Source organism: Eleginops maclovinus, chromosome 4 (genome assembly GCF_036324505.1).
Source record: "Eleginops maclovinus isolate JMC-PN-2008 ecotype Puerto Natales chromosome 4, JC_Emac_rtc_rv5, whole genome shotgun sequence".
NCBI classification, from domain to species: Eukaryota; Metazoa; Chordata; class Actinopteri; order Perciformes; family Eleginopidae; genus Eleginops; species Eleginops maclovinus.
Window position 1 is genome coordinate 31,209,114 of NC_086352.1, and position 25,965 is coordinate 31,235,078.

General features: G+C 39.4%; 1 protein-coding gene across 1 annotated transcript; it reads left to right on the top strand.

Moving 5' to 3' along the window:
* On the top strand, positions 1-25,414 carry tpcn2 (two pore segment channel 2). The gene is made up of 25 exons (XM_063881705.1): positions 1-293; positions 7,207-7,262; positions 8,023-8,099; positions 8,786-8,963; positions 9,121-9,237; positions 9,785-9,891; positions 10,974-11,046; positions 16,804-16,903; positions 16,983-17,048; positions 17,136-17,200; positions 18,432-18,523; positions 18,634-18,715; positions 19,882-19,971; positions 20,118-20,237; positions 20,542-20,601; positions 20,819-20,947; positions 21,305-21,354; positions 21,818-21,917; positions 22,307-22,378; positions 22,591-22,664; positions 22,916-23,021; positions 23,202-23,284; positions 23,400-23,481; positions 23,934-24,025; positions 24,147-25,414. The coding sequence occupies exons 1-25, from the start codon at positions 134-136 to the stop codon at positions 24,223-24,225; spliced, it is 2,310 nt and encodes a 769-aa protein (XP_063737775.1). The 5' UTR covers positions 1-133; the 3' UTR covers positions 24,226-25,414.
* The last annotated feature ends 551 nt before the right edge of the window (positions 25,415-25,965 follow it).

A 25,965-nucleotide genomic window follows, 5' to 3' on the forward strand; every position in this document is an offset into this window, starting at 1 on the left:
TTAAGGCTGAGTCTCTGTGAAGCTATGTGACTGACTGCCGTTGACGGTGCAGACGGAGTCAACTCTGAATGTCTCCTGCCCCAACACTACTTTCACTTTCACAGCGCAGGATCGGACACTGGACAACTTGTAGATGTCCCGGATGGAAACGGACAGTCTGCTGACCGGGAGTATGAACGGAGCACCCGGGGATTATGGCTCCTCGTCGGGCACAGAGGACCGAGGGGCCCCGGGCAGCAGGCGGATGTCGTACAGTGTCGCCGGGCAGTCATGCAGTGTCGATAGTGCCCCAGGTGAGTGGAGGTTCAGCCGGCTGTCATTCTCTCAGGTCGGTGACCTTTTCTGTTTGTTATTCAGGACAAAAGTCACCTAATAGCAACACAACAATATCCTCCATTACAAATACAAGCCATATAAGCCTATTCAAAAAGTTACTCAACTAAAAGTAAACGCAAAAATATATACTAAAGAAACAATAAACATTTATTATGAATAGCTATACTCCCTTAGCATCAAGTTCAAACCCTACAATAGGGACCCTATGGGCCCCTAAAGACACCTACACCTCTACATAGCATTGTGTTGTGTTATACAAACCAACTTTCAGCATTGCATATATATTATTAGCAATAAAAAACACAATCATTTGGTTTGGTATTGGGCTCTCCTGGTTTATAGAGCTAGTCTTTTGTTTTTGTAAAAAAGGCAAAATATTGCCACATTATCGTGATCAATGTAGTCCACAGACTACATTTCCCACAGCGCCAGCCTTTTGAGAGACACAGATGGGCAACATGTATGGGAGACACTGTTGAAACATTGTTTTGAACTATTACGTTACATTAGCCTACACAAAATATAAGAAATACATTCTTACTATTATTTGTTTATTCTTATATTTGAGTTTTGCCTCTTCTGTTTTTATTTGTTTGACTATATTAAAGGTCTAAGATTTATGTTTTAATTTATCAACGTATCGGAAGATAAAACAGTCATAACAACTGTAAGTAAAGTGAAAAAATTAATTAAAAGATAACGCTTTGGAAATGTCTGATTTACAAGGGGTCTAAGTGGCTTGATGGAAACAAAGGTAGGAAGCCACCACACTACTAATAAACTAGTAATGATGCACAATTTGAAATCCAATGTTATTGTTGTATAGTCAAACAAATCTACACAAATGACCTTAAACTATGGTCACTGTGAGTCTGGGCCTTTGGGGCCCCTTGGGGTTCTAGGGGAAGAAAGCTCCTGTGCCCTGCTCTGTTTTTATGTTGGATTTGTATTATTAACTGATGCATCGACGGGCCAGTGTCATACTTTGGCAGCTGAGGTCATTGTTACTGCGCTTAATTATCAGTTTAATAAGCCTGTCCCCCCTCAAGCTGCAGTTTCCTATGCCTCCGTTGATGAACACCCACTCCCACCCACGTGTTGTGTGTTCAGAGAACCTGCCCCTTCATAGTTGTAACACCTGTGTGGTCATTCTCTGTTTCTCAACAGAGTTTTTTCACACCATTCTTTGCAAATGCTAGGAAACCTTGTGGGTGAAAATGTTTTCTGAGATACTCAACCCACCCTGCCTAACCACAACAATCCTTCTTTAAACACTTAAAGTCAGTTGCACCACACTTATGATGTAGGGTTTGGACAATAACAATCCTCTTGCCTATGCCTACATGACTTCATCAACCGTGCCCCTACTGTTAAGGCTAAATATTCAACATAATGGCCCACTTCAGATTTCAAAATTTGTTGGCAACATTTGTCACTATACCATTTTAATTTAAATGTTGTCATGCTGCAGGGATGTTCTTTTATCCTAGAGATTTTTTTTACAAACCCCTGAAAAAAAAGAGAAAGTCACACCATAATGTTTAATATAACTTTAAAAAGGAAAAATTAGAATAAAATAAAAAGCAGAAATTATAATTCCCTGTAATATTAGTTTTCCTTTTGCAAAATAAGTTAAGCAAATAGCGTTTTCTCAAATTGTTAAGCCCTTCATTCGCAGCATCTAACACATCGGCAAATCCCTGAATAGTTTCAGTATATATTAAGAGCACAACTACTGTGTTGAACTGTTCAGATTTATAAACTATTTCATTCTGTAAAATGTAATACAATTATAATACTAATTCCCAAATCCGATGGTCATGTCTTCTAATGTTAGTCTCTAATATGTTGTCCAACTGACAGTCCGACCCAAACCAAATATACAATAAAGTGCATCACTGGAGTGTTTGTTGGATCTAGATATGTGAGTTGGCATGCTCCTTGTGGTGCATCACCGCTCAGGTGTCAAACCAGTTCATATATTTCTTATGTCAGAATGGAATCATTTACTCTTAAGTGCTATAAAACCAAAAGCAGTACAGAGGTGTTATTGGTGTAGAACAAGGGGGAATAGTGCAAAATCAGAAGGTGGTAAGAAAAGAACAATTACACAAATGAGAAAAGCAGTTATCAGAATCAGAATTCCTTTATTAGTTCCACAGCAGAGACATTTACAGTGTTACAGCAAAAGTGGCAAACAGGTCAAGAAAGGCTTGCAATAATAGAGAGTAACTAACTTTAAATATTGAGAAGAAAAGCAGATAGTAATAGAATAAAAAAAAAGACAAATAAGTACACAACTATGGCTAAAAATGAGTTATAAAAAAAGTGACATATTAAAGTGTTGAGGCATTATAAAAATGTATAAAACTATTTGGGCATTTGTATTTCTTTACACACATTGAAAGCTTCCTATAGCCTTTTTTAAAAATGTAATTTAAATTACTATGATGGACACAAAGTCAACTGTTGTACTTAGTGAGTTAAACCCTTAGCCAGGCCCTTTAAAGCTAATCGAGTTAAAGCAGCAATGATGTGTCCTATGACTTGGGGTATTGTAGATGAAAGGTTTCCCTGTCATGCACTTTGTGTTTGTGCCTGGATTTTGGAATTATAACGCCACATCAGGGCTTAGGGTGCATTACATGTCCTTAAATTACTTTTGTAGTATGGGAAAAAAAAATGTGGTCATATTTTGGAGTTTTGATCGAAATCCTTTTAACTAATTAGGTTATAGAAGGAACAGTGAAATGTTTAGGAAAGCCTCTTGAATTGACATAGATTAGACATTAAAGATTAGTTTCATGACTTGTCAAGGTTGGACACAAACAAATTGTAAAGAGGGAGGCAGTAAAACGTAACAAAAATCAAGCTTTTAATTAAGAAAAGCTGATGACATAAACAGGGGGACCAGACAAGGCAAAACAAACAATGAAAAAGAGAAAAATTAAACGAGTACAGACCGGAGGGCATGAGGAACGAGAACAGGAACACAGGAAGAAGCTCTGCAAAACAGACACGAACACAAGGAGAGACAGGTATATACACACACAATACTAATCACCCAGACAAGACACAGCTATGGATGGGAGGTACAAACACAGGGGCAGCAGGTGAACCCAATCAGACAATCACACAGATGGGAAAACCAAAAGACAGGAAGTAAAATCAGACAAGACACAAGGACAGACATAAAACAGGAAACAACATAACAGCAGGATCATGACACGACTCCAGTATCAAATATGTATAACCCTAAATTTGCAAGGAGACTAGAAGCAAAATTGCTGGCATAGTGCCGTAAAAAGCCAACACATCTAAAACTGCAAGACCATCATGTTGCATTCTTTTATTGATCTTAACACCAAAACATCCCAGAGTCACTTGCTAAATTCTGTGACAATGTTCAAACCTGGAAACCTCACCATGGCAACAGTAGGACATTGTCGTGGCGTTTTAGTCCTTTCCTTTTTTGAATTAAAAGGCCACTCTCAGGATGTCGGGATTCGTGATACGCCTCTCTTTGTTCCCAAAAAACACATACCGAGATCATCGAGTTGAACAAACAAACATAGGCTTTCTTGTTTTAACGTAAAATAAAAGGTATGTCTCTGTTTCCAAACAATTACAAAAAGAGCACGGTCAAAAAGATTATACTGGCTCCAGTCTAAGGTCACCAGCCATGTGTGATTGCCACGCTATATAAGGGCACACAGAAATGCGCATGAATATATATTATTAAATAAGTTATTTAATAATATTCTAAACAGAAATGTGGCATACAAAAATAAATCTAAATGGTCTAAACCAAAAAATGGCTCTAACAGACATGTTTATTCTAGCATATGAAAGACAAGCATACTAACTCAACATTTTGGAATTGTATTCCTTATTCCAATAGCTAAAAAAAAATAGCGATCAAGGTGTTTGTAGTAGGAGGGTGAATCTCCAGACAGCTTACTATTTTGATTACGGTTCAGATTCATCGAAATTGTAGATTTCTATACATTTTTATTACTTCTTTTTACTCTGATTAGCCTTGTTCCTCCTATAAAATGTAGTAATTAGGTCATGATCAATCTATTCACTGTCATTTTCTATTATTTTTAATACAATAGCTCTACCAAATATAAGACATGTCAGCTGGAAGTGTCCCAACCTGAAATATGAGTGCCTGTAGCAGCATCATTTTAAAGGTAAAAGTAGCTAAAGTTAAAATAGTAAACTCATGTCTTTACGTACGTTACAATTCAGCATTGAGTAAGTATAGCACAGCCCGGTTTTATAAAACTGCCCAGAATTTGGTTTAATTTAGCAATTATTGACTTTTCTGCATTGATAATTATTGTCGCAAGAGATCCGCGTTGAATCTAAGAGTCCATGTTTCCCCCGTCCATCGTTTACTTGAACAGAAACATCATTTATGTTCTGTTAATAGGCTGCAGCTATATCAGTATTAGCATAGAACTCATGAGTCCCCTCCTTCTGAAACAGACCTGACACTGTGCTGTGTGCCGGTTAATAAGAGTGGAGGTGACATATGTGCAGTGGTGTAAAGTAACTTAGTACATTTACTCAAGTATTGTACTGAATTACAATTTTAAGAGACCTACTTTAATTGAGATTTGCATTAATGTGAAATATAAACAACAGTTAAATCCGACTTTAAACCTGGAGTAACATTCCACACTGAAAAAACTGAAACGTTGAATTTAATTTGTTAATGTTTTTTGTCAACAGATTTCACATAACTGTATTAGGTTAGTTAGAATAAATAATATATTAAATAAAAATATATTAGGTTCAACTTAATACAGTTATGTGACATATATATACAGTCCATTGTCGACATAACACATTTATTTAAAGTTTACATTGTTTTAAACTAGCTGCATCAGATATATTATTCTGAAATTGGCCAATCTGCAGAATGAGTACTTTTAATATTTGTACATTAAATATATTTTGATGCTGATACTTTTGTACTTTTCCTTGAGTAACTTTTTGAATGCAGGACTTTTACTTGGAACATTGTATTCCTACACTCCGGTACTTCTACTTTTACTTAGATCTGAGAACTTCTTCCACCTCTGCACAGTTTGTGATTAACCAAGGCAAACAAATCGAACCAATGTAGAAGATAGCTTTTTGTTTTCTAAAATGAATATATTATGTGGAGATTGAACATGTGCTGGATCAGAGAAGCTATCAGAGCTTGTTCCACTGCGGTCAGCTGATCATGTTTAATGACTGAACTCTTCCATCCAGCCGTTACACACAAAGACACAATGACTCAGTTGTGGCCAGTCACACACACGCAGGCACGCACACATATACACAATTGGTGATGCTGAGTCAAAGCTTCACACACAGCAGGATGTGTCTTGAGGGTGGGTGGGTGCAACAGACAGGACTTAACACGGCTGATACACACCACAGACACACGAGTGTGAGATGCACTTCTCACTTGTTGCAGCAACATTCAAGTAAAAGAGAAACTGTCAGAGAAATGTTCTGCTGCGGACTTCTAACACCTCTACATTTAACAAGAATACAATAATTATCATCTATTCATAAGTTCCTGCATGAATTTAAGTGGCAAACAAAGTAGTATATGACAGGAATAGCTAAAATAATCTAATTTGTGGAGTAACTTAATTTTTTTTCTTTTCAAGTTAAAGATTTCAATTTTAACTTTTTTGAAAAAAAAAATATTTTAGTGTAGCCCTCCCAACCACTAAGGTTAAGTAAACCAAGACAGTACTACGAGCATGGGAGGAGCTGTGGTGGGATCTACTATAAGCTCTCCTATCTAGGGTTCTCACTTTGGTCACTAAAAGCCCTCAGGTAGCACGGCGATAGACCGTAGCTATACTGCAAAATAATAAATCTCCCATGCAACTCCAAATATCAGCTTTAGAGCCCCCACTCTGATTACCATCAGAGAAATATTCCATTATCAGAAATACCCGAACTGTACCTGAAATGATCGTCAATCTGTACTTTACTTTATTAACATGTCAACTTAATAACAACAACACATATTCCACGACTCGGTTCAAAAGAAAAGAAATAAAAGTACCCGGGATTTTAGTCAGTTATGGTACCCTTCTTGGTGCGCTAGATGGAGCTCATATTCCCTCCACACGGCCGATCCATAGACGTATCTCCCCGATGAAACAATCCCGCGGAGTCCTCCTGTTGGCCCGATGTCTTTCTTCTGTCAACCGGCAGCAGGCAGGCACACGAGTCTCTTAAGATTAAGTCTATACTGTTCAAGATCTGTAAAGGGGGGATTTCATGATCACCAGGTAGGTTTCGAAGAACAAAAGCATGAAAGGTATCAAAGAAGTAAACATCATCCTCAGAATTTTAAGAGGCCCTATTATGCTTTTGTTTTTGTTTTTTTCGCGGCGAATGGGTTGTTGTGCTTGTAACTGGTCTGAAAAGGCCAAAATCCCCTTTTTATTCTGTCTCTCGTATGCATAAAGGTAGTTCTATGTTATTCTACTTCTGTTTATTTGCAGTTAACTTGGTTTAACTTTCTGTTCAGACTTGTGTTTGAGTAGAGTTTGCAAAAAAAAAGCCACATCTTTGTCAAAGCATTCAGGTGTATCTCGGTTCCTGTTTTTCCCAGTCTTGACCTTCCGGCTCCAAATTCAACCATTTCCTCGGTCAACAACATCCACAACACAGTTTCTGCTGTCTGCTTCAGTCACAGCAGGTGTTCACTGAGTGGTGCACTTAGAGATTCAGGAGAGTTAAGACCACTGTGCTCAGAATATTTCTGATGTAAAGATATCTGTTATTCCTGCGTCTGAGACACTGTTCAGATGGTGCTGCTGCTTACATCTGTCCCACTGTTCACAGGTGATGAGGAGCTCTACCTCCAGCAAGCTGTTGTATTTATCGAGGACGCCATACAGGTAAGCACTTTCCCTTCTTATTTCTCCTTTGGTAACTAATAGAAAAAAGTCAATTAAATACAACAGAACAGTATGACATGGTGGTGTGATTGAACCTGTCTTTGGTTGTTAGGGTTACTTTAAACATGTATTGTATTAGCTGTAAAGAGAATGTAATCAGTAACCTAATCAAAATACAAAAGTAGTGTAACCTGATTACTGTCCGTTACTTTTGGATAACCACAATATCAAATGCAATGCAAATAGGTTAAAGAAAAAAATAAATATCAATAAGGTGTTTTTTTACTGAAGTGTATTATGTAAGACAACAGAACAATGTGACCTTAGAAAAGAGGATATGAAGGACCTAAAATGTGTCCTCTGGTCAGAGACGTTATTGATAGGAAAACCTGCCTCTCATTAAGCATATTCAGGTAGTAGCCTGTACACCAACAATGAAACACATGAACACATACTACAGTTTTAATTTAATACACACAGTTAAGCTCACACACACTATTTTATGAACACCTGCTGAATAAAAAAAAGAACAAATGAACCAAAGAAAGTGAAAACATAAAGCAGATTCAGGCAGTTGATAACACTTAAAGTATTAGCCTCCAGAGCAGAACAGCTTACAGTGATGAGATAACATCTGATCCTTTTACAACACACACTACATGCTCTTTTTAGTTCTTTTGTAAAATTGTAATCCTGATAGTAATCCCCAATTCTTTTGAAAGGTACCAGGAACTGATAACGTTTGTTTGTTTGTGTATAGTACCGGTCTATCAACCACCGGGTGGATGCCCGCTCCCTCCGCCTGTATCGCTGGTACTACTCCAGGATATGCCAGTGGTAAGTTGTCGACAAATAAAACTGTACTTGAGTTGCAACGGGTAGAAGTATTAGTGCCTCAGGGACAGAAACTGTAGAGTTGTGTGTTTTATACCAATAGGCCCTTTTCACAGATGATTTGAATTCCATTGCTGCTATAACAAGTACAAGTGCAGTGAAAAAAACTCCTGAGATTTCTAATGTTTTCTGAACACAAGTCTTTGCTGAAATGTCAAATCTGAAGCTAAATTAAATCTTATTATTATTGTGGGAGAGTTACAGTTTATTTGCATAATATTTCAAACAAAATTAGACGGATAACACAAAGAAGTCTGTGTCTGCCGCATCTGCGTCTGTTATTTTAATGAAACAAACATTTTGTCTATCTATTCTACTTCATCTTATTAAACTGAATTAGATGATTTTGAACTGTTCCCCCCGGAACCCAATACATATTATAGATATCGGTCATTTTGACAAAGTCCTGAAAATGCAATGGTAGAGTAAAGCCCCTGTGAGCTCTTATAGTGGGTCTGTGGGTACCTCAGACTGGAGGATGAGGGTAAACAGTATGTCTAAACTGTTTCGAGATTGAACTTCAGACAACACTGTTTGGTAAGCCTCCTCAGTAACCCAAGTCGTATGAATTATCTTGAGAATTTGCATTTATAAATTAAATGTTTTTTCTACCATGCCTCCATCACCAGGGGCCTGGGCCTCACCATTGCAGTGCTGTTGTTGCTGGCGTTTGTGGAGCGGCCCTCCTCCCTCTCCATCTCCTCGGACCCCAGGTTCCGCTCTCCGGCGGGGCAGCCTCCCTGCGGCCTCACTGAGGGCCTCGAGATGCTCTGCCTGCTCATCTTCTCTCTGGACCTCGCTGTGAAGGTGAGCACAGCCAGGGAAGAAAACTTCTCCAGGATGTTGGCCTCCCTGACCTGGACTATACCATATTTGATGTTTCCAAATACTGGTTATTGCCTTTAGGGGTGCACAATCCAATCCCTGCTTCACCGCTGCTTCACTCCATGTGTTTTCTCCTCAGAGCTACCTGATTGGCTGGGAAGAATTCAGAAAGAGCAAATGGCTGATCGGCTACACAGCAGTCCTTGTGTTCTGTGGCATCGACTGGGTTCTGTCTGTCAGCATGGTGTGTGATGAGGTGAGGTTCTCTTGTGCTCAGAAGAGTGCAGTGCAGCATTTAACAAAAGCATTCAAAGACCATCAGCTCATACAGGAGTGGATCCTAAACTTGTTTAGTCTGTGGAAAGAAAGGCTGGAGATTTAAACTATGGTTCTAGCTGTAGAGACGTCATTTGGAGTACAAATAAGACTGTAGTCCACTCTCATTACGAACTCAATTTAGGGTTAACCAAGTAGACACTGGTTTTGCTGCATTTGACATCAACCAGCAGTGATGAAAAAATGTCCATTTCTTTGAAGTTTTTTAATACTTAGTACACTACACTGGAGGCTGTGCTTAAAACATACAATTTATAACTTCTATAGGATAAACATAAGTCTTAGAGGCAATGTTTTATATTTTCTAAAGGGACATTTAAAGGCAGAAAACGGCGCTACAGAGTTCAAATTATAGAGCTCAAACTCCTAAAGAAACTCAGATAGCATACAAACTAAGTAGTGAATTCAAATGAATCATGACTCATACTGCAATAAAAAGTGAACTTGTCTTTTTGTCTGTTCGTCAGAGACTTAGAGTACGGCGCCTCCTCCGGCCGTTCTTCCTCCTGCAGAACTCTTCCCTGATGAAAAAGACGCTGAAGTGCATCAAGAGGACTCTTCCAGAGATTGCCAGGTATCTGACTCTTTCAATTTTGCTTCAAATATTACATTCAAATGGCCGTGCAGATAGGAGAGCATTTGACCTTTTGCAGGTTTACTTTTGTATCATTTGCACAGATAGAGTGGACTGTGCAATCCTTCCATCAGTTCTCCCCTTTCATTTTTTTGCACACGCAATTGACATTTCAAACACGAAGGCAAGGTGAAATGTGCACAGTATAGGCATCTGTTTTGGTTGATTTACAGGATGTGCAGCAGTGAGACGTGCAAAATGGCTCGCTGTAGGTAAATACAGATCAGTGATCAGGCGGGTCTATTATTTGATACTTTCTCAGCGAGACACGCAGTGATCACATAGCTCTGAAACATCACAGATACAGTAAATGTGTTATGACAATTGATCTTGAGCGACTGAGAGGATTGTTTTAAGGTGCTACATATTTGTTATAGTTACTCAGACACAAAGCTTAAAACACTATGTGTTGTGACTGACAGTTGGATTACTTTTCAGACTCATCAGCACAAAGGATGGGCAAATTTTTTAGAAAATGTGGGGTAGAATATTTATTTAAAAATAAAAATGTACAGGGGAATTCAACTACTTCTTTCATTTCATTACGAATAAGGTCATTTGAGAGCTTTAAACTATTTGGTTTAGTTTGTTCATCTAACAGAAATGTGCATTCTGTAATAAACAGTCTGCAGTGTGGCTACTTTCACTTTCGGATTCTGGCTCTGTTTTGGATCATTTTCGGTTATTTTATGTTTGGTGAATTTGTTGCATTGCTGACTGGCCTATGCTTATAGTAAGAGCTACTGGGGCTCATGGGTATTGTAGTACTAGCCATCCACCATATCAAAGTAAAAGAAGATTTTGCAAAAAAACAATGTCGGAATGAGTAAAACTGATGGTCATAGCATCAACCTCTGATAATATTTAAGACACTGTTTTCATGGAGTCTATCTTAAAGAAAAAGATTCAGATTTTCAGTATTCATTGCCCCCACTACAAGTGTGTGTTTTGTGTGTGTGTGTGTGTGTGTGTGTGTGTGTGTGTGTGTGTGTGTGTGTGTGTGTGTCCTCCTGTCTGTGCAGTGTCATCCTGCTGCTGGCGCTCCACCTCTGCCTCTTCACTATGATCGGCATGCTGCTGTTTGCTAAGAGTGAGGTGAGTTCAGGTCATTGTGGTCACGCCCTGTAAAACACACCCTACTGAACTGGACTGGACCACTGACACTGATTTTTTAAAATGTATTTATTTTTAAGCACTTTATTTACAGAACTTTTTCAATTTACAGAACACAAAACAATACACCATCCCGCCCACCCACTCCCACAAGGCTACAAAATAAAATAAAAATAACAAAAATAAATAAAATAACAAAATAAATAAATAAAGATGTGCACATGTTCTCACACCTGCACAGTCCTAGTTACATGGACGCACTCGTACTCACGCACATATAACCATACATGTGACTTATACACACAAAAGCATACACACATATACACATGTACCCATATACAAGTGCATACTCGCAAGTACATATGCATCTGATCCACCCAAAAGGAGAAAATAGATAAATAAATAAATACCTAGCATATGTAGGCTTCCATAAAGTACACTCCTGCACAGAAGACATGATGGGGAAAATCTTATCTGTTACATAAATCCAGCTGGTCACTCTACATCTGCAAAGGCTGGCATGCTAAAGGGATGTCAGGTGAAAGATAGGTTCTCAATAAACTCTATAAAGGGAGTCCAGGTTTGAATGAGGGAGGGCTTACCGACTTCCACTGTATGAGAATTGATCTCCGCGCCATCAGGGTTAAAAACGCTACGGCATTCATCTGTAAGTTAGTAAAATGTTTTTCTGGAAGTATTGTCCCAAAGATGGCGATTACTGGGTCAGGGTCTACATTAACACCACGTATATAAGATATAGCTTCAAAAATGTTGGTCCAGAAGCTGTTTAGAGACCTGCATGACCAAAACATGTGACCCACTGTAGCTGGATTGTGGCTGCATCTTGGACATTCAGGATTGACGTTAGGGTATATTCTGGCCAGAAAGCGGCAAATTAGATTCGAGTTCCATTGTGGCCCACATTGGCCCCGCTTTGTTTTTATGTAAAGAGATCCAGTAATTCAACTTGGAGATGTTAGCTGCCCAGTAATAAAACAGTAAGTTAGGCAGGCCCAGTCCCCCCGTGCTCTTGGGCATCTCTAGTGAAGTTCTCTTAATTCGCGGGTGGGAGGTGCCCCAAATAAAACTAGTGATGTGGCTATTCAGTTGTTTAAACCATGACTTGGTTAGCAGAATCGGGATCATCTGAAACAAATATAAGAACCGTGGTAGCACTGTCATCTTGATTGTGTTAACTCGGCCCGCTAGTGTGATAGGGAGAGCTGACCATTCAAGAAAGTCCTGTTTAGTACGTTCTAACAAAACTTTAAAGTTATGGTCAAATAGGTCCTTATATGACCGTGTAACGTTTATGCCCAAATAGGTGAAAGCTTGTTGTTCTAATTTGAATGGGAAGCCGCTATAATCTGTGGATTTAGCTAGTTGATTTGTGGGGAAGAGCAAACTTTTGGTTAGGTTAAGACTATAACCTGATAGTTTTCCAAATTGCTGTAGTGTGTGTATAAGTTTGGGGATTGATTCCATTGGGTTTGATATATATAATAAGAGGTCATCTGCATACAACGACACTTTATGCACCGTTTCATTTCTGGTGATACCCGCAATACACTGTTGTGTTCTCAAGGATGCAGCAAGCGGCTCAATGGCCAGATCAAATAAAAATGGTGAGAGGCAGCATCCCTGCCGTGTACCTCTATGTAGCCTAAAGTAACTGGATCTAATGGAGTTTGTACGTACTGAGGCCATGGGTGATGCATATAATATCCTAACCAATGAGGTAAAAATGGGGCCGAATCCAAATTAATCAAGCACAGTAAATAGATAATCCCACTCAACCCGGTCAAAGGCCTTCTCTGCATCGAGTGAGAGCACAACCTCTGCCTGCGGGCTTGAGTGGTTAGAAGAGAGCACATTGAACAAACGCCTCATATTATAAAACGACTGCCGTCCTGGTATAAACCCTGTTTGATCCGGATCAATAATTTTTGGTATCACTGTTTGTAAACGACGCGATAGAGCTTTTGTAAGAATCTTGTAATCACAACACAGTAGGCTGATCGGACGGTATGAGCCACAGTCCAATGGGTCCTTGTCTTTCTTCAACAAAACTGATATAGTAGCCTGTGTCATGGTGGGTGGTAGTTTCTTGTCTGAAGTGATTTCTTGAAACATTAAACGTAAAAACGGTGCCAGCTTGGAAACAAACGTCTTGTAAAATTCTACAGGAAATCCATCTGGACCAGGCGTTTTTCCATTTTGCATGGATTGCCTGTGTTATCTCCTCTGTCGTTATATGGGCATCAAGTAAATCTCTGTCCTCCGTAGTGATTTGTGGTAGGGGTAGGTCATCTAAGAAATCCTGAAGGGCCACCACGTTTGCTGAAGCCTGTGATTTGTAAAGTTCGGTATAATATGCTTTAAAGCGATCATTAATAGCTTGTGGATGTGAAGAAGTCGAATCTGATGAGACACGAATTTCTGGGATTGCGTTTTGTATCATTGTTTGTTTAAGTTGGTGACATAATAACTTCCCTACCCTCTCACCATGTTCATAGTATTTTTGTCTTGTTTTTAACATCATCCGTTCAGTCTGTCTTATAGAGAGGTTGTCAAATTCTGTTTGTAGCAATAACCGTTCCTTAAAAAGTGTCGAGTTGCGGGCCAGTTGATTGTCTATATTCAGTATTTGTTGGTTCAACTCCTTGAGGCGTTTATCGCGTTCTCTTTTCTTATGAGTTACATATGAGATAATCTGACCCCTGAGATATGCCTTAAGCGAATCCCATATGATGCCATATGACATTCCTTGGGTAGTGTTTGTCAGGAGAAAGAAGTCTATTTGGTCAGAGATTACCTTTTCAAATGATGGTTGTTTTAATAGCAGCGGGTCTAGTTGCCATGAGCGCTGGGGCACAGAACTGTTCGGAAATGACATGTCCAACTGGACAGGGCAGTGATCCGAAATTGTGATACTATGGTATCTGCTATCAGTTACAAAGGACAATGTTCTATAGTCAATAAGGAAAGTCGATTCTTCTATATGAAAGGTGAACTGGCGAAAAAAAAAGGAAACTGTCTAGTGGAGGGGTTGGCGTGTCTCCAAGGATCATATAATTTATAAGATTGCATGAAGGATATAAGTAGTGCACCTGATTTGGACACGTTGTTTTGTCTAGGATTAGATTTGTCTAAGGCTGGCTGTAAAGTACAATTAAAATCTCCCCCTAATATCAACAAATGTGAATTAAGGTCTGGGAGTTTTTCAACGAGGCTGGAGAAAAACTGAGGGTTATCCCAGTTGGGGCCATAAAGATTGACAAGTGCTACCAAGTAACCATACAGCTTCCCTGTTACTATAATGAATCGACCCTTGTTATCTTGTGTAATATCAATTGGTGTGAAAGGAAGACCTTTCCTAATCAGTATTGCAGCCCCTCTAGATCTGTCACCATAATCTGAATGTCGTCCTGGCCTGGCGAAGGATGTTAACGCAGTCATGGAAGTAATGTAGGCGAGCCACAATGACGCGCGGCTGGTCTCCCCGTCTTGGCGCTGGCTGCAGTGAGCGATGAGATCTATCCAGTACCGGGGCCTCATCGTGGTCAAATGCCTTCTGTAGAAGCGCTGAAACAGCGGTAGCAGAGCTGTTCTGGCTCTCCGGTACTCCAACAATCCTGATATTGTTCCTCCTTGATCTCGCTTCCAAGTCTTCACACTTGTTTTGTAATGATTAATTTTGCGCCTGGAGATGTTTAACCTCGTGCTGTAATGTGGTGATATCATCTGTGCACGCGGACAGGCTCTTCTCCATTTCCGTCGTAGTGTTCTTAAGTGTTAGTGCCCCGCCATCTCCCTCTCGAGCACCTCTCTGATCTCCAGCTTGATAATGTGTCCAATGTCTTCAAGTAGCGACGCGAGTAACTCCTGCCTGAAGGTCTCGGTCGCCAGCACTGAGGTCATGTCGGCGGGGGTCGGGTTATCACTGCCGCTCGGGGATGTGTCGGCGGCCATAGGCCTCGATGCAGACGAAGCGGTGTTACGGTTTTTTTGCGCTTTACCAGCCATGTCTTCTCACATAATTTTTTAGAAACGTGTAACTAAGTGTAAATAAATAATAAACAGCGATAATTTGTTCCAACTTGTGCTATTTTTAAATTTTTTGAGAAAAAGGTTCTGGAGAGTTTCGACACACGTCTACTCCATAGCCTGCTCACTAGCGCCCCCCCTGACACTGATTTTTGACAAAATACCACATTTCAGATGTTGCCCTCTATGTCTGGACATTTTCTTCCTGATCAGCAGTAATCCAGTGACTGTTGTCAGTATATCCATGGTGACCATGTAAACACAAGTTGCTAATAGTTCCACAATTTAGCATAATTCAACACAATGCAAATATACCAGAGTTAAAACCAATACAGGTGAAAACTAGAAGTACGGCTTATTGGCTGTGTGCCTCCAGAATCCAGTCAAAATGGGGTTTACACCCACATCTGTCAGAAATGACATCACTTCATAATTTAATCCTGTTAGTTTAGTTATTGAGTTTTGTCAAATAAACCTGCTTTGTAAGGTCACTGCGACCTCAACCTCAAAGATAATATGTGAGTCTCAGGTCCTATATATTTTCACAACTATTTTTACTTATCCTAAATGAAACTAACACGGGGTTAAGGAAAGATGGGAAGGAGAACTCATCAGGAAAAGAGGTACTGGACGAGATCATTATGATGTGGTGGAAAAGCATTGTACGTCTGCTGTGATGAAACTACAATGTTCCTTAGATGACCGATTAGAAGCGCATCTAGAAACTTCTGCCATTGTGTTGCTATAATGTTGTTTCATGCATGATTTATAAACATGGATACAACTGAAACAGTTAAAAGTTTTGAGTAAATCATACTTTAAGCAATAAATGTAAACTTGTAAGGTAAGTGGAAGGATAAAACAAGTGAAATGACTTCTGGGTAAGCAGCTGTAAAAATAAACTCAGTGTTGGTGAAGACCTCAGGTTTTCTGGAAGTTCCATTTGTGCGGTGCATAAAAACTTAAAGCAGCTTCGGCGTGTTTGGTTCTGAGCCGGGGTACAATTAGTAAGCCCCGATGATCTCAGAGCCCTGGGTGGCTCGTAACAGAGCAGCATGTCGGACATACTGTACGTATATTAGGGTCCCATACCATTTAATGCTTTATAAGTTAGCAATACAATTTTAAAATGGATTCTGTAAGCTACTGTTAGGATTACATATCAACAACATAACATTGGCCTTTTGATTTAACATAGTGTTAAAAGTTAAAAACATAGAAGTTTAAGTTACAGCACAAGATGGAAAATGCTTAATAAGCAACATAACGTATATGAACTGCGTTTTTTCAGTATTGTCGTTTGTTTCTGTAAATGGCTGAGTGGTGCATCACTGTCAATGTTTTGGATTCAATGACTTATGGGACAGCATCGTCTCCTTTCCTTTCATTAAGGGTAGTCCAGAGTTTCCAAGGCTAAAGGAGATATCAAGGGAAGTATTGAAGCTTATTTCCTATCGACTACAGCATAAAAGCAGCTCTCCCCACGGCTGCCTCTTACCTCCGGGTCATTTGTCTTGTTCAGGAACCTCGATAAGCAGAACACACTATTCTACCACAAACCTTCAATCCAAATGGAAGCTTGTGCCCGGTGTAATGAAATTCTCTCGAGGTGTTCCTGAGACATCACATTCACAAAAAGTGAGCGGCTCTCCTTGGCTCGGTTCATCACTGTCTCTCTGTTTTTGTGTTCAGGATCCGAAGCGGAACGGGGAGTGGGAGTTACATTTCAGAGACTTCTCTAGCTCCCTCACCTCTCTGCTGGTGCTGCTCACCACTGCCAACAACCCCGACGGTACACACTCACTCACATAACAAACATGTTTACAGTTTCTGTGAAGAGCTCTTTTAAACATTTATCTCTCCTGTCACAGTGATGATCCCTGCCTACTCCCTGAACAGAGGCTACTCCATTTTCTTTGTCAGCTTCAGCGTGATCGGTAAGCAGTGATTATTATGGTCTGTGCCAATGCAGTGCACTCAATGTTGAGTAAGCATTTCTGAAACTTTGTTGTGCTTCCTGGCAGGGACCTACTGCCTGATGAACTTACTGACAGCCATCATCTATAACCAGTTCAGGGGCTATTTACTGGTGAGTCACACACACGCACGCACGCACGCACGCACGCACGCACGCACACACACACACACACACACACACACACACACACACACACACACACACACACACACACACACACACACACACACACACACACACAGTATGACATCACCATGGGAGTTGACTTGCAGTTACAGCTCGTCCCATTCTTACTGTAAGCCACTGGAAGCACAGCAGCATGTTTTTTACTTTGGTTTATATTCATTGCTGTAGAAAAAAAAACCTTCAGCAGAATGGTGTAGTCCATAAAACGTAATTTAATTTGTTAGTTTGTGTTCTCTTTCAAGCCAAGCTGAAGCACATCGTATAACAAAACAAACCAATGGATGTCCTGAAAGGTCAGGACAAATGCTTATAGAAATGGTCATCAAAAGTGAGTTTATAGTAGTGACTAAATTACATCTACCTGTTTACTTTCAATTCCATGTGTATGGCCCTTTAAGACTCCCAGGTCACCCTCCCAGGTCACCTGTCTACTTGGCAACGTTTCTGAAATAGGTTTCTGAGTTGTGGCTGCCATCTACTGGAATATAAGAGGAGGCTAGCTGTGTTACACCATTCTGACAAAATAAATGTCATGAGCTATGGAAGGCAGTTCACATGCTGAACAAAAGGGGTGCAAGGATAGATAACAAATGCCTAGCTTTATTCCAAAGTGTGTAACAGAAAACTTGTCCCCAAGAAACTAAAGGGAGTGGGCAAGGTAAAAATACAAAGGAAAATGTTAAAAACTAAATGAGGAACAACTGGGATAGCTCAAGGAAACACAGGCAGAAAATCCATCAGGGAACATGGGGGATAACCCAGACACAAACAGATACAGGAAATACTGACACGCTAAAACACACCAGGGGAATCATTGAAGTGGTCATTCACGAGAGTCTGCAAGAGAACACTGGGAGAGACAGGTTTATACACACACAGACTATTCACATTGACAACACACAGCTAGAGAGGCCAGCAGGGTGATCAAACACGGGTGGAAAGAATCACGGCCGGGCAAACAATCACAAAGGTGGGAAAACACAAAGATAGGAAGTGAACCCAAATAAAACAAAAGGAGGGAATACTTTTCAAAATAAAAACAGAAAGACAAAATATAGATCATGACAGTTCATTAAAAGGTAGCACAAATGCACAACTACTCTAGTAAAACTACTTTTTCAATTGTGGGAGTCTTTGTGTTCTTGTTTTGGTCCAGATGTCTGTCCAAACGTCCATCATCAGGAGACGCCTGGGGATCCGAGCTGCTTTCCAAATCCTTAGTTGCCAGGGAGCGGAAAGGGCTGCTGAGTAAGGCCTGCGCGGGCTTGTCATTGAATTGTTTTTATTGTTTAGTCATATTTTTCCATTATATAAAATAAACGGAAAACATGGAGAGACTTGTATTGTATCTCTGACAGGGAGGGGGTGGCTGTTGATGTGGTGCTGAAGGTGATGTCCAGGGTCCAGATGAAGAGCTATTATAGAACAGCTATCACTACGGTAAGAGCACACACACACACACACACACACACACACACACACACACACACACACACACACACACACACACACACACACACACACACACACACACACACACCACTGTGCCACAAACTATGATAACGTATTTTTTAGAAAATTAGAAACTATACAAAAGAAACTTACCTACACAAACGGTTGGGAATCATGCTCCATCTTTCATCTGAGTATCAATCTGATTTTCTATTTTTCTTATAATCCCATAAAATACTGTATATAGTGCACACACTTGTGTAGAAATTGCCACGAGTGCATTAAACTTGGATTCTGTGTAACATCCAGCAGGGGGCGACACTGGTTAAAAATGACTCCGATTGTACAGAAGTCTATGAGTTGATGACCCTACTTCTCACAATTCTTATTCTATTGTCTTAATCTTTTGTTTTAAGTATGATGTTAAATCTCTAAAATATTATCCCTTTTACACTAAAATAGCTGATAAAGCACGAAATGCTATAGGACGTGGCCAGCTTGTGATTGACAGCTTGCCATGTTTTAAAAGTGTATTAATGTTAATAGTTGGCTAAAAATGTTGCGTTCAGATTTGCTTGGACTTTGTTCCACCCTCATGTGTCACTTCAGATTCCAAATTAAAGTATGGCAAAGGCCAAAATACCAAATTCAAGGCTTCAAAAAAGTACACAATCACTTATTTAATACCGTTTATTCACTTGAAACAGGTTTATTTTGTTGTTGAATTTCATAACGATCAATCTTTACTATGAGAGGGGTTGCAGTGTGTGACAAACTCAAAACAGTTATCTCCACTTCTGTAGTTACCCCTCCGTTCTGTGAAGAGTTTAAGCTTCTTTGAGCTGATTGTTTTGGTTTTAAGGCAAAAACAAGTTGTTAAGGAGACAGCTCTGATAATCCTGGCAGGTAGAGACTAGCTGGTGAACATAGCAGCTAAAAAGCTATATATATCTTTTTCAGGAGTTGGTTAATAGATTCAATTGTATGATACAAAAGCACAATTAGGAGACACAATGTTGTTGAGACAACTTTGAGGTCCCAGCCACATGATTTCTAGCCTTCTAGTCTTGAGTGTGTTATTAGACATACAGATGATAAGATGCATCCTCTGGTTCCTCACCTTGACTGTTTCCTTTATGTCATGTGGACTTCAGGAGGCTCAGCAGTATGCAGATGTGGGCTACATGGATCGAGAGCAGTTCAGGAAGATATTTGATGAACTGGATAAAGATCGCATTAAGGAGGTAAAGCTGTGCCCACAGGCTCTGCTGCTTATTCAACATTATGATTCAATTGACTTCTGCTTTATATATCTTACTACGGGTGTGTGTGTGTTTGTATGTGTGTGTGTGTGTGTGTGTGTGTGTGTGTGTGTGTATGTTCCTCTCAGCACCCTCCTTTGCCCGAATACAACTCTCCAGTCCTGCAGAGACTCCAGAATGTCTTCAGTCACTACTATGTCACTATACTCGGCAACGCAGTGGCCCTGGCCAATGTCGTGTCCATATGTGTAAGTTGCACACACACACACACACACACACACACACACACACACACACACACACACACACACACACACACACACACACACACACACACACACACACACACATATACAGTACTGTATATCAGTATTTCTATTAGGCGGTTATTTACTAGACTAGGAAAAGCTTCTTTTACTGGAATTCCTCACGCTTGCCTGAGAAATTGAATCTTCCCGGACACGTTGACCACCACCAATTTTACATGTTTTGTTTTCACACCATATCAAGCTGTATACTTTATTATATTTGTAAATGTTTTGTGTGTTACAGACCGTCCTGGTTTTGAACTCTGATAAGTCTACAGCAGAGAGAGACAACTACATCATGGAGGTGAACACAGCCTTATGGCTTAAGTTGTTATAATGCCTTGCAGATGTTCATACACACCCTAACTAACACTTTAATCCATCTCAAAGTATCTCACAGACAAATTAAGTCTGTAAGTCGGTTTCATTAACTGTTTTTGATTCTGTGCTGCCTGTTGAAATTGTGAACATAACCTTCTTCATTATTGGACTAAATCACTCTACCTCTATCCAACTGCCAGATCATCAACATGTGCTTCATCCTGTATTACCTGTTTGAAATGGGCGTGAAGATCTTTGCCTTCGGATGGAAAGGGTATCTGTCCTACAGGAACAACATCTTTGACGGCATCCTCACCATCCTGCTCCTGGTAACCCTCACTGGCTCTTATCATTGTCACGTGAATAATAACAGTTTCATTTTTTACAATTTTTGTCACATTATGTGAGCAGCACGATCTTGCAATGTTTTGTACAGTGTCCCGTAGTATTCTATCTGTGTTGATATGAACAAAATACTTACATATAAATGCAGTTTCACCTACTACAGCAGTATTTAGTAATCGTAGCACAATCATTAGTGACAAGTTGTGTTTATCCAGATTGTTGTTTAAGGGTTACAGTTCTGTCAAAGATAATACAATGAAGCACTGGTGAAACTCACTAATGGGCAAAACAATCTGTTATTGCAGGTTTAATGAATAGAAATGTGTGTGTGTCTCCATCAGGTCCTACAGATCACGATATATATCACTTACAGGCTTCCTTATTCTCAATGGTAGGTTTGTATTTCCGTCAAATCATTTTAGAGTAAATGTTTATTTAACTTCAGTTTGGTCCTCTCAGGTATTCATTTTTTTGTATATTCGGATATGATGAATTACACATAAGTGGTAGGGAAAAAACAAATAGATTTCCAAATGAATCCAAAAGTCTGTATTGTTGTTAAATGGATAAGTAGAGGTGTTAGAAGTCCGCAGCAGAACATTTCTCTGAAACTTTCTCTTTTACTTGAATGTTGCTGCAACAAGTGAAAAGTGCATCTCACACTTGTGTGCTGTGTGTGAAGCTTTGACTCAGCATCACCAATTGTGTGTGTGTGTGTGTGTGTGTGTGTGTGTGTGTGTGTGTGTGTGTGTGTGTGTGTGTGTGTGTGTGTGTGTGTGTGTGTGTGTGTGTGTGTGTGTGCGTGCGTGCGTGCGTGCGTGCCTGCGTTTGTGCATGCGTGTGTGTGTCAACAGGGATCCATCCTCTCATGGTTTGATGTCTCTGTGGGAGATGGTTCGTTTGATCAACATGCTGATTGTGTTCCGCTTCCTGCGCATCATCCCAGATATCAAGGTAGGGCAAACAAAAAGAAATAACATTTTTTTATTAGCAAATATGTCCCATAAATGTTATAGTAGAAGTGGTTTTATACCATTCATTTTAAAGAAGCCAAATATACATTAAAATATATATAGCAATGATAGATGGTATACAGGATTTAAGGAGTGTGTTCTATCCCATAACACAAAACAGTGCAGTCTCATCACGTATAAATTCCTTTATCTTTTGCACTTTTTTTATTTTCCTATATTGTGTCATGTCCTATGTATAATTTGTTGCATTGTTGGAGGAGTTCAGGACCTAGTATTTTCATTTCCATAACTACTCTGTGGTTACTGTGCACATGACAATAAAAACCGTTGAACCTTTTTATCTTTCATATGTTCTTTCTTGGTGTCCAGCTCATGGCTTTGGTTGCGAGTACACTGTTGGACCTGCTGAAGAACCTCAGAGCCTTTGCAGGAATACTACTGGTGAAATTAAAAATGATTCATATGTTTTCATGTATTTTTAAATAGCCTCATCTATATTATTAAAGTTGTTTGAAAATCTCTTTAATAGACCAAATAATGAAATGTGATCATTGTCTCTGGCTCATAAAAACCTGTTTCGTCGTATTTTTGGACTTAGAGAGACACAGGGTTTTATGCTGACAACAGCAGTCTTCTTCCTGCTCTCTGTGCAGGTGGTGTATTATGTGTTTGCTGTGATTGGGATCTGGCTGTTTGAGGGAGTCATCAAACCTCCTCCAGGGATGAGGTATGAAGCCTTCTGCACACATGATGGAGACACAACACAACAAGGGTCATCACATGAAGCTCTTTCTCAAGCAGGAACACTAACTTCAGATCCTATACCTGTATCTTCAACCTGACAGGGATAAAAGCATCCAGATTTGTATCCAGAACATTACATCCCACCTTTCTGCAGTAAAGCAGACATTAACAAAGTGTGTGATTTGACATGAGTTAGCTGTGTGTCGAACACCCTGCTCTGTTGTTGTGTTGCAGTGCGTTCTCTAACTCCTCCATGGAGAACATCTCCTCTAACTTCAGCATGGAGTGTGGCACCTATGAGCAGCTGGGCTACTGGCCCAATAACTTTGATGACTTTGGTGTGAGTAACAACAACAGTCAGACTTTTATTGTCCTTTTAAGTTCCAGGTAATTGTTATTAGCACTTTTGAAAGTATTATTAAACTATTTGCCATTTGATGATGTCAAAGATGCTTTACAGGTAACTTTATGATGGGTTAGGTATTGTGATGAAGACAATTTTGTACTTCCTGTCTCTCAGGCGTCCATCATCTTGCTCTATGATGTCATGATAGTCAACAACTGGCAGGCCTTCATGGATGCATACAGCAGATACACCACTGAGTAAGGAACCTACATCTTTCCTGCACAGCAACTGATGATGATGATGATGATGATGATGATGATGATGATGATGATGATGATGATGATGATGATGATCACGTTTTGTTTTTTACAGGTGGTCAAAGATCTACTTTGTGGGTTGGTGGCTCACCTCCTCTGTCATGTGGGTCAACTTGTTTGTGGCGCTTATCTTAGAGGTCAGTAACGTAGCATTCACTACATTTCATTTAAATAAACCAGTATAATTGGCTTCAGATAAACGATACATTTGTTAGTGCTACTTAGAAACATTAATTATATTATTATTGGCCAGACTGCAGTGGAAAAACAGGAGGCTTTTCAGTCTGCACTGGAGATACGTTGATTTTCCACTTTTCTGATGTCAATGGGGAGCCTTTGCCAACATTTTGGAGACCGAATATCATAGTGGGATGTTTTTATTGAGGGGTCCCATTGGAGTGTATGTAGTAGAGAGCCTATTGGTCGGTGCAGAATAAAGTGCATGTGCTGGAGTGGATGGTTTGACCATGTACTGGATGTAGGAATATCCTGGTCTTTAAATACATGGTGCATCAATGAACCACATTGACTGTTATTTTTGGTGCTAACATGCTAACAGCACAAATACTCTGTTCCTTGTTTTTAACAGAACTTCATCTATAGATGGGACCGTAGTCACAGCTGCTCTGTTACAGATGTGGAAAGGATCAGATATGAAACCTCTGTTCAACTCATGTTTAGGTAGGTTGAGTCTACTGTTTTGTTATCATTTATATAACTGAAAAATCAATTTCTCAAACTATATCTACATTTTGTCCAATCATTCTTCTGTTGTCCATGACTCACTCCTGTTTCTCTGCAGAGAGCAGATCCAAGAGCCAACTGAAGAGGAGTTAATATGTCAGCTACACCAACACCCTCACTTACACCTACACTGGTGACACAATAACACACACACACTCTCACACACACACACACACACACACACACACACACACACACACACACACACACACACACACACACACACACACACACACACACACACACACACACACACACACACACACACACACACACACACACACACACACAGCACCAGCATCTTGCTAACAAGACTGCTACCAAATGAGTCCATTGTGTGGTAGAAGCACTGAAAGGTAAAAATCACAGCTTTCTACAACCTATGCATATGAAGTTTTGATTATTTTTAGAAGTAATCATTGCTGCTGTAAAAAGCAAATGATCCCATTATGTGTCATGTTATTTATAAACCACTGCCAATGAGAAGTCTCTGTACAACTGATACTGAGTGGGTAGGGCTAAATATTCACAGGTTGTGTGCCAAATCCCAGAACATACTATAGTAAATACTATAAAGTATGTGTTAGTGGTATTGCTATAACTGCACAATAAATTAATCAAACTAACTACAGAATGCTCCAGCAAATGCTAACCTGGAAGCGGGGGCATTTCCCAGTGCTTATTAATACAGCAGAATGAACTGTACTGCTGCTGTAACATTGGGATAACATGTATGATGCTTGGTTATCTTTGATTTGAGCAGTTGTTCCAGCACTAAAATATAAATATAACATGGGAACTTAGTGTTAACTGGATTCACAGCTTTTGGAGAATCAGATCAAGTTACTTGTGACAAAACCAAAAACATTTGTCCATTATGTTCTGCTGTGTAGAACATGTTATTTCTTTTACCTGTGTTGGATCATCCTTGAAGACGTATTGTGGTTTTGTCTCTGTCGTGCAGTAAATAAGAAAATAATGACGCCAGAACATTTAGTGAGAGACGTGCATGTGTGTAAGGGGCATAGAGTGTATTCTGGGAGTAGTTACTGGTAAGCATTGAGGCTGCATGTCTACTATTAAATACTTTGATGTAATATATTTAGAAATGTTTTAAACTGGATTTCTGGATTTTTTTTATTCTAGAAAGGACACCATTTTTGTAAAAGAACAGGGATTTTCTTTTTTTTATTGAAAGTGATTTGTATAGAAAAGTTAGAATGCCATTTTGTGATATGTTTATTGACTTGAGATACAGTTTGTCCAATATACATGTGTATAAAGTATTGACAAATAGATTTTAAATAAATATTTTGAAAAATGTGAGGATTTGTATTGTTTTTTTGCCCTTCACTTGTAGCAGTGCAGCCATTCTCCCTGTTTTACTACATTATATGTACACACACTCCTAAAGTATGGAAATTCACTTCATAGATGGTGCTGCTTGACTGATTATTTTTATTTCAGCAGATCAAAGATCTTATCAGTAGAAATGTCCAAAACTGCCATACTTTCAAAAGAAATATGCATCACATTTTTTGTTTTCAGTCATTTAATTTCTTCAAAGCACTTACAGTGCTGTAAAGGCCACCATGATTGAATTTAGAATTTGAACATTGTTGTGACTACCTATGAGAATACATATTTATTAACATCCAAAACTGTAAAATCATCTTCCACAACAGGGGTTTTGAAACTGAAGCTCAGGCTTCCATGAAAATAATACAAAATTAGGAAATGAATTCTCTTTGTTGCTGGTTTTTCTACCAGATAATTAACACATGGAGTTTTTTTTTACATAACATAAATTATACGAGGTTAAGAAAAATCTGTAGCTCATTGAACTTTAAGATAAATCGTGCAAAAGATGAGCAAAA